Genomic DNA, 10,378 nt, shown 5'->3' with positions numbered 1-10,378 from the left:
GAAACTAATATAATCTAAACATTTTATTGTAATACGAATAACCGTATGAATAAGTATTATCATGGGATCAGCGTGACTTCAAAAACAAAAACAATTGATAATATTTTATACTTCGGCATACCTACTAATTCACACGTAACATCAACGTGAGCTAAGTCGCGGGCAAAAGGTAGTTAATACGCACAAATTGTAAAATTTCGATCTTCTCTAGACAAAATATTGGATTGACTCAGTAATTATAAAGAGTGTAAGATGTCTGCTAAAAGGCAAAGTTTATTGAAATCACAGAGGAAAATCCCCATATTATGCCTATCACACTGTAAATAATTTATGAAATTAAAAGCACGCTAGTATGACGCAACTTCAACTCCGCAATAATACCCAAATATTAAGTAAGGTAAAGGTAAACAGTATATTTTTAAAACGTACACATAAATTGAATTTTGGCTGCTTCTTCTACACCGTGAATTATTTTCTAAAGCAGGCGTAGCCAATTGACATTTAAAATATGAATCCGCTTACCACTGGGAAGTCAGTTAAAATTGTTCCACATCTTGCCATTGCCTTAATATTTAAACATATTTTACCCTGTTTTTATTTAAAGATTATCCAAATTATTATACTTGTTAAAACAATCTTTTACCATCTTCACGTCACAAAAAAATAATCAATCATAATTATGTGGAGATGTTGGACATCATATGATTTTTCAATTTTTTTTCAATTATAAAATATATTGGTTGGTATGAATGAAAATCTGTTGGCAAGATCGAAATAGCATGTCGAGTGAGGTAGTATTTCTCACCCCAAATATTTTTTCTCCGGATAACTCTTGCGCGGTCTGTCCGTTTTTTCTGCCCTAACAAGTTCTTAGCAATTTAAAGAGATTCGCTGTCTTTTCCATTTTACATAATTATACAGAGCTCATTTCTATCACCAGTGATCAAACCATCAAAGACCCTTTCTGTCTTGTATTGAAGTAATAATTTACATACGTAGATCGATCAGCTTTGTTTCCCTATTGTAGATTATGCGACAACCAAATTACCTTGTTTACTTTATTGACACTTTTATACTTTATTATCCTGCTGTAAATGTTTATTAACGCTCGATCAAGTTTGATCAAAGATTCGTGAATTGTCTAACACACGTTTTCTTCATAACAAATATTGTATACGACTTAGACTTCCGATCCGCCTTTATAATAACAGAAAAATAATTCTTGTAAATAATGTATTTTTTTGTACATTACACAATTAATTTCATCATTACGTTGGTTGATTATGCTTAGTCTGGGGAAACAAATATATTTGATGTATAATTATAATCGATAGACGCCGAGGTTTATGTATGCAAACATGATAAAATTATTTGATTTAGATAGTAATGTGTCATAGAACAAAAGTAATTAACTGCAGAAAGGAATCTGTTCAGACTCTAAACTTAAACACACTTAAAAACAAAAATAATAATGCAATGTATATTTTACAACTCTATAAAATCATTTTTCCTAAACTGAATTGTAGTATCAGGGCAACAAAAATAATGGTCATAAGATTTGGCTGTATTCATTGGCTTGGTTGCTCTCAGTAATAAAACTCTTTACATGAAAATCTGCTTCTTTTCTTCTAGCCTCGATCTGTGAGCTAATTCTACGTCATGATGTTCAAAGAATGTTGCATTCTAGGTTAACACTCCATCGTAAGCTGCATGTCATGAACATAGGGAATACCTTTCTGCTAATAAAAGTTATACAATCTATGAGAATTAAATGCGTACACAAATGTATAAATTTTACTTTTACGTACACGGAACGTATATTAACAAATGTAGTTCGTACATGTGAACTACATTTGTTAAAATGTTGTCAACAAGTACACGATAATATTGTTTGAATTTTTTAAATTTAATTGTATTTAAATGTAATAATAATGATAGAGACGGAATATACAAAAGTTCCTGTAAAGGAAAATGAAGTAGGTAAGTAAACTCATACATTTATTTAAAACTTTGGCGTACACAGCCCCGCGACTTATATAGAACTCAATCAACCTCCAAAGTAAGTTGGGTGACTGCTAATTACTAAATTACCAGTAGTCATAATTACAAGGCAGTAGTTAATCTTGCTGGAAACTTTATGAATGGTTTCAAAACAGCCGACACAGGTTGGCTGCTAATCAATTTCCCTTCCATTAATTCCATTGACGCAGCGGAATTGAATGTGCCCCAGACCTCCAGTTGTGAAGAGTAATCCGTACCCAAAACCAAGACAAACAGAATTACAGTTGAAATTCCAAAACATGTACATAAAATTTCACTCAAAAAGCTTGATAATGTAAAGAGGGATTCTGAAAATCGCACTATAGTAATTATAATACATAATCAATGTAACAATAACTGTGCTAAATATTAAATACTAAATCCCAAACCAATAATGGTTTGGGATTTAGTATTTACTATATATATAGTTTTATTTATCTTTTTCTCATCTTTCCGTTTGTATACAAAAATACTACACTGCTCTTTTCCTTGCTGTTAGATAGTAAAACATTTGTTCATACATTTTTTATATAATTTTCTGTTTTGTAGAGAAAATTGAAGAAATAAACGAATACGGATATGGTGTTCGTCATGTGCAGTCATTTCTATTCTTCATGTGCTTATCTTTAGGGTACATTGCCCGAGCACATTTGGGCGTTACTATAGTAGCGATGACAAATATACCAGACAAAGAGAATAGCATTAATTTAGTTAACAATGAAAAAATAGAAAACCTTAATAACACATTAGTTATTATGAATAATGAAACGCAATTTAATGATGACGTAGGCGTTTTAGGGCAAATAAGTGTTAATAAAACTTTACAACTTAATGTACTTGAAAATGGAACAAAAGAACTTATTCCAAATAATATAGCTGGACTATATTTGAAGAAATTTGAGAACCAAACAAGCATATGGAATGTTCATAGAGTAAGTAAATTGAAATTTGTATTTAAATATCAACAATAAATCATATTCTCTCTAATGTCAAGTCAGTCAACATCCCCTTAGTCAAATCGCTTGTAATGATAGTATTCATAGAAGTGACCCTAAACATTTCCTTATATCAGGTTGAAAATGATGGTTTAAAAATGTAGCTGGATTCATAGTCGTATTATACTTTACCAAAATATATGTTATTTCAGATTTATGATTGGGCGAAGCCCACTCAAGAGATGGTGTTGGGCTCGTTCTTCTTTGGTTATTTCATCATGATGTTCCCAATGGGTTTGGTTTGCCAGCGCTGGGGCGGCAAAATCCCTCTGCAGATATGCCTGTTTCTTAATGGAATTATTTCTGTCGCTGTACCGTGGTTGTTGGCATGGGTGAGGCCATTAATTGATCATATGTTCTGTATAGTATATATATTTTTTTTATAATAGAGTAGCGGACGAACATGCAGTCCACCTGATGGTAAGTGGTTACTGCCGGCCATGGACGACTGCAATCAACCCCAGATAGGAAGATTAGATAGAAGATTAGATATTCAAATATTGAAAAAAGGACACAACAGCATTATTAGGTATTACAGTAACACTGCCGTTATTAGATAAAAATAGGTGTAGCTGTGGTGCCGCCGGAGTCGAACCACAAAAGGTTCTACCACCTTCAATTATTATAATGGCAAAATATTATAATGTCAAATGTTTTTCCAGGGAGGTTTTAAAGTTTTATGCGCTTGTCGTGTAATTCAAGGACTAGCTCAAGCTGGATTATATCCGTGCGTGCACACGCTATTAGCTAAATGGGTGCCAGTGAATGAGCGTGGAAGCCTCAGCAGTTACGTATATACAGGTAGAATGGAATTTAAATTATGATTGTCAGGTGATAGATGATTTTCTGTATGTTCACTGGTATTTTTAAGTAGTAAAGTGTCATAAATATATAAATCGATACTTTAATTAGAAAATCAGCTAACTCCACTTTTTTGCCAAAAATATTTGTCTATTTCACTTTTTTTGAAACATAAGTAAACCTAAAAATTGTTTATTACAATGAAATTATTTTTGACATAATACTGAGCATAACATATAAAAAATAATTTAAAATAAATATTTTCAGTCCTAAATTGTAAAATTTCATAAATTCCACAGGTTCCGGTTTTGGCACCATCGTGGCGTTTCAGCTGGGTGGTGTTTTGGCTGACAGCCGCTGGGGCTGGCCGTCCACCTTCTGGACTACTGGGATTATGTGTCTTATTGGGTTCACACTTCTTACTATATTTGGAGCCAACAGTCCTGAGGAACATAGTACCATATCTAAGAAAGAAAAACATTACATTTTGGGACATTCAGACGACGATAATAAGAAAGTGAGCAAACTTTTCTTATAGTTTCTATTAATTTAAATATAAATGCATTCTACGTATTTAATTTAATTACAGAAACCAGAATATGGAATGTCTTGATTTTCTTTATGAAACCAGTTATATTAGCGTTATCTTATACCTATTACCGAAATCTTCTTACACTACATTTAACAAATGAAATCATATTCTGCCTAGAAGTCCAAAACGCCCTGGAAGAAGATTCTGACGTCGCGCCACGTATGGGCGTGCTTCAGCGGCCACATCGGCAGCGGCGTCAGCTACGTGTTCTTCTTCACGCAGGTCCCCACCTACATGCACGCCATCCTCCACTTTGATATCAAGAATGTAAGTGTTCAGAATTTATACTACCATGATTTTTTTGCAACTGATATGTAGAAATAATCCTCGTTACTTCCGCTACAATATTTTTTCTATTGGTTACAAACGCTAAAGGACGAATTACGATTTAGTATCTTCAAATTCTATCTTTTAATTTTTAACTCTGATATACTTAATTCGGATTTACACAATTGACTAAAACCGCAAGCTACCAAATAATATGATGAGAAGAACACGTGTTTAAATAATTAGAGATTCCATACTTCACGAATTGCTTGAAGAATCTGGAAAAAGAATGAAGAAGGATACCTCCATGCGACAGTCAAAAATCTTTTGGTAATGCATTAAGCCGCAAGCTTAACAGTGCGGCAAGAATGAAAATTTATTTTTTAATATACTTAAGTAAATTTTTTTTATAACAGACTGAATAAACAATAATTTAAACGAAAATTTTGGGGCGTATTTATTGAAAAATAGTCAGAAATGAGTAGAAAAATACCAGATAATATCTTAATAGGTTTCCACATCAGTTCTTTATTTACAGTGTATTGGAATAATTTCTTGTAATCTAATGATATTTATAGATAAAGTATAATGCATTCATTGCCTGTCTTATGCGTCGCATATTCTTCGACTAAATTATTTTCCACTTATTATTCCGTTATAATAAAGTTATATATAAAATGTAAAGGAAGAGTCCTTGATTAATTATGTTTTATTCTAACCATTTATTTGAGGTATTTCTAAAAATATCATATAATCAACGTGAAATCTCACGTAATCAACGTGAGATTTCATCAGTTAAAATAAAGGTAAAGCTACTGTAAGACTCAAGTTAAACAATGATGACGCACATAATTTCATCATTCACATGTTGGTGTCCATTTATCAGCCCTTAGAAATCACACTAGAGAAAACTATGGAGGAAGAATTTTGCCGTAATAAAAATCTACAAAAGTGTTACAATTTTTTTGGCTACCAAAAATCTAAATTTGACAATTGTTTTCTGCTAGAAATTTTATTATTATTTTCACTGACTGAAATGCAAGTTTATTATTATTTTCATTGACGCACTGATGAAACATTGCCAATTAGTACGTCGTGAAGTATCATGTGGAACTAAGAAATTTTTAAAGATAGAGTAAGATGTAATCATTGATAAAGCTTTATTTACGTTTATAAATATTTAAATTGTAGCCGTTATCAAGAAAAGGAGCTACCGTATGTTTAAACTGCGTAGCTGGCACGTTTTAGCACAGCGGATGTTTATTGCCTTAGCCTGTAATATAACGATAACGATAATAATATAGATGTGATAATATATTTTTAGCATGTTACTGTTATTAACCTATACAATGAGCTTTAGTTGTATTGCTCGGAATAACTATGTAGGTACAGTCCGCGCCAAACTGCTAGTCCGCTCTGTTTATAGAAATAAATAGCGCCGCAATAGCAAATTGTGGCTATCAGCGGAACGAACACAGCTCGGGACTACCCGGCACCCGCCCGCTTTCCGCTCTCGCCCGCGGGTATATAGCTGCGTTACTGTGCCCTACTGTTGCTACGCAGTATATATGCTTGAAGATGTGTTCGACCGCATTGGTTGTCTGACTACACCTGCGCGCAACAACTACAAAGCGGACTAGCAGTTTGGCGCGGACCATGCTACAACAAAAAATGTCCAAAAACTGTATAGTTAGCCAGTGTCGCCACCTTTCGCAATTACTGGACTAATTGCAAACGTTTCGATGTTCCAGTGTGGTCTTCTGTCATCTCTGCCATACATCACGGCATTTTTCGCAACAATTACAATCGGATATCTTTCGGACTTTTTCTGCAACCGACATATCCTCTCCATCAAACAAGCAAGGATTATTTCGAATACTATAGGTACGGTAACACAATTAACTAATTTTCTAAGTTAATAAAACCTGTGAGATAAGATTTGTGTACGTCTGCACAAGATTTGAATCCAATCCTTATCGAGAGTTCTTCAGTCATAACTATCTCTATTCATCCGATCGCCATGAAGCTATAGAAAGTAATATATACTTACTTTCACACAGGTTTCTGCCATATCACTTGCAGCTTTTTACGACAGGTCACGCGTGTGTATATACAAAGTATAACCAAATTCAAACAAAAAACCTAGATTATGAGTATGTATTATTGGTTACTGCTTCAAAGATCGGATACTTTTCATTCAACCGGAATAAATTCAGATAAATAAAATTTAATAATGATAAAATACTCTTCAATAACAACACTACTTTAAAAATATATTTTCACTAAAATGCGAGGATACTATTAACTGGATCAAATTACAAACATTTATCTCTTTGTAATAATCAAATGGAAGCTTATTTTCTCATTACTAACTTGACCATAATATATACATATATGTTTACTTTTAGGTACCTTTTTAGCAGCATTATGTATATCAGGTGTTTCGTATACTAAAAATTCGACCCTGGCTGTCATTCTGTTCATTATGACTCTGTCTTGCCACACGGCGTGCCATAGTGGCTGGATGGTGAGTATCTTATACAGTTCTTAGTAGATAAGAGAAGTTAAGGAAATACAAATACGCCTGGTATTGTAAGTTGGTATTTCTACCAACTACCTACTACCGTACGCTTCGACCGGGGAATTACTACCGCTGCACTTATTTGTAAGGGTAAGGATGTGCATGTCGACTGACTGACATATGAGGCGACTGTCTTAAGAGCCATTTAGATGGAGAGAGTTTCTCGCACATTTCGGGTCCAGAAATCGTAAGCAACTAGAACAAGCAATAATCGCCACAACATAATCGTATCAAAATGTTTACACACATGTTATATATTGGCCTTAACTACCATAGTAAGGCATTCGCTTTAAACAAAATTATGAAAAAGTCATCCGCCTGCACCGCCGCCGTGCCGTGGGAACGCTGACTTTGCACCACCGCTCTGTTTCCATCGTATAGTCCCGAACGTGGGAATTCACTCTGGGCGCTAACATTGCCCCAGCAAGTCACTTAGGATAGTTAGTTATAATTTAGGTTAGTTTTAATCCACGCATCCCGACGCAAAACGTCACTCACAGGCAAGAATAAAAACACGCCTTCGATTATGTCATACGAGACTCACATAGGACATATCGCTAGGAGATAATTGTATGTGCTTGTTTACACGACGAAATTATAGTAAGGAGATTCTTGCTTATGAGAATCTCGACTAGTATAAACACGATCTCGTATGACATATTTTGGAGTTCGTACGAGTATCGTACAAATCAGTATGAATCGTTTTATGATACGTTTACGTTACGTTACGTATACGTTTTATGATATGATTTTATCGTTTAGTGATTATCCAATTGTAATTCAAGGTACAACATGTTATATGCTCCCAAATATTTTTTTCTCGCTGTCCATTTTTCTAACACAAATCCTTTTTTTCTTTTTCCTTTTAATTACAAGAATTAATTAAACGGAAAAATAAGACATAACTAAAAATTAAAACACCCTCGTCCACTGCACTCACAGCAACTGGCATAAAATCTCGAAGTAAATATAAATTAAAAAAAAATAATAAATAAAATACGATTATTGCTTTGAAATTCTTTTTACACGGATGCAATAAAATATTCCATGCGAGGTAATTATCGCATAAGGCAACGAGCTAGAAGAGGGAATGCTTAGACGAACAAAATATTTTATATTCCTTCGGTAATCGTATCTTCGAGACGAGAAACTCTCTCCATATAAATGGGGCATTAGCCTACAAAAGTAACGACGCATCTGTGATCAACATCAGGTAGAACCACTTTTCAGTGGCAGCGAGCACTTACAATCAGATGGACTGCAGGCTCGTTTGCTACTTTAATCTTAATAGCTTTTGCCCGCGGCTTCGCTCGCGTTACGAAGTAAAATTTTCACCCCCTATTTTATCCCCTTGGGGGTAGATTTGATCAAACTCCTTTCTTAGCGGATGCCTACGTCATAACATCTACCGGCATGCCAAATTTCAGCCCGATCCGTCCAGTGGTTTGGGCTGTGGGTTGATAGATCACTATGTCAGTCAGTCACCTTGGGGTTATATATATTTAGAAAACATTCCATTTTTTTTTAGTACTTGTGATCAAAGACACATCAGGTTTTATTGCACAATCTAAACTTTATACCACTCTGTTTTCTATATTCATTGCATTTATTTATATTATGATCAACTCCGTTGTGGCAGAATCCTTCCTATAAATGTCCATCTGATCTTTCAGGTCAACTACATAGACTTGGCGCCGAACTACAGCGGTGCTCAGATGGCTTTCGGTAACACTATTTGTAACAGCATCGTGATGGTCCTTCCGATTATTGTCTCCAGCATCGTTACTGATGTAGTAAGTTTAACAAATATCTGTGGTTTTTGCATTACTTATTATAGATTTTTTTAAAAGTTGGATGAGAACGTAAGTGTATTACATCAAGTATTATAGACTGGTTAATGAGTTTGATTAACCAAATCCCGCTAAACTCCCATACAATAGATTAAATAAATGAAAATTCAATCCTTTTTACACTTTTATGAATCCTTATGTTCAGGGATAAGGGCGACACACACGTAAAGACAAACCATAAAAGTAACGTTGTACTTGTTTTTCTTAAGCTAACTATCGTATTTTAAGTTCCATTACATTATTTTTTCACGATAATTATGTATATGTTATTATTTTAAGGCGAACCCCTTCCAATGGCGTATTACATTCCTACTGATCGCTGGTCTCTTGGTGACGGCGAATGTCTTCTACGTTCTCTTCATGTCCGCAGATGTCCAGAGCTGGAATGACGAAGAAGCTAAAGGTTTCAGTATCTTTTCTTATTTGTGTACATATTATCATACCCTTACGACAGTTGTTTGTCATCATTAACTCTTTTTTAATAGATTTACCAATGCTTAAGGCATTCAATTAAATGTTATCTATAATAACTACACTGAAATGCCTACTGATAGCCACTATCATACTTTACATCAAATCATTGAAAATTTATTTTGAATGTGTCTTCTCTGTGGTGCCATTTTGATTGTAGTAGAAATCATTTTTACAATATATCAATATTCAACTAAGTGTTAATTTCAGAATTTATGTTGAAGTGAGTTCTTGTGAGAAATAGTTTTCTGTCTACATTTTTATTATTTTTTACAGAACCGGAGGAAGTCAAACTAGAAGAAAATTCGGAGAAGTGATCAAAAGACTTGTATGTTGTAAATAAACAGTTATACAAATATTTATTTTGTTGTTACGTGTTTTATATCATGATGCAAAACTTTATACTGAAAAAATACTGAAAAAGTCATCAACGTAAAATTTTACATATACACACACATAGCGTAAACCAACTGTTAACACAACCGGTATTGTCTCCTTCAAACAATAGTTAGTGGACTAATCCGTGAGATATCTTCGTTATGTAACTCCCGAGAATAGACCGGTGGAAATCAATAGCACAAACCTCTTTGACAAATTCTGCGACAAACAGAAATGCAAAGGTCTAAGTTCAGTACCTAAAAGAAGTAGAGAATTATTATAAAAACCTATTACTTAAAAATAGGTATGTTCGGAAAAACCGTCTAAAATTAGGTAAATTTCATGTGAAATTGCTTTGGAATTTGCTTGCTGCTCCTTTAGTAAAATATGAGTTTTAGCTCAT

General features: G+C 33.9%; 1 protein-coding gene across 2 annotated transcripts; it reads left to right on the top strand.

Moving 5' to 3' along the window:
- The first annotated feature begins 1,815 nt into the window (after nucleotides 1-1,815).
- Nucleotides 1,816-9,954, top strand: LOC140757212 (putative inorganic phosphate cotransporter). 2 transcript variants are annotated; one of them, XM_073092746.1, is made up of 11 exons: nucleotides 1,816-1,980; nucleotides 2,590-2,972; nucleotides 3,188-3,367; nucleotides 3,698-3,836; nucleotides 4,136-4,353; nucleotides 4,546-4,695; nucleotides 6,447-6,579; nucleotides 7,104-7,222; nucleotides 8,950-9,069; nucleotides 9,406-9,529; nucleotides 9,874-9,954. In XM_073092746.1, exons 1-11 carry the CDS (start codon nucleotides 1,932-1,934, stop codon nucleotides 9,912-9,914), a joined length of 1,656 nt encoding a protein of 551 aa, XP_072948847.1. In that variant the 5' UTR covers nucleotides 1,816-1,931; the 3' UTR covers nucleotides 9,915-9,954. The 2 variants fall into 2 exon arrangements, with proteins under 2 accessions (XP_072948847.1, XP_072948848.1); XM_073092747.1 differs by lacking the exon at nucleotides 2,590-2,972 and having other exon boundaries at nucleotides 1,824-1,980.
- The last annotated feature ends 424 nt before the right edge of the window (nucleotides 9,955-10,378 follow it).

Source organism: Epargyreus clarus, unplaced genomic scaffold (assembly GCF_041222505.1).
Source record: "Epargyreus clarus isolate Ecla_fem2 unplaced genomic scaffold, WU_Ecla_fem_2.2 ptg000004l, whole genome shotgun sequence".
Lineage (NCBI taxonomy): Eukaryota > Metazoa > Arthropoda > Insecta > Lepidoptera > Hesperiidae > Epargyreus > Epargyreus clarus.
Note: the sequence above shows the minus strand (reverse complement) of the source record. Positions and strands in the feature narration are given on the sequence as shown.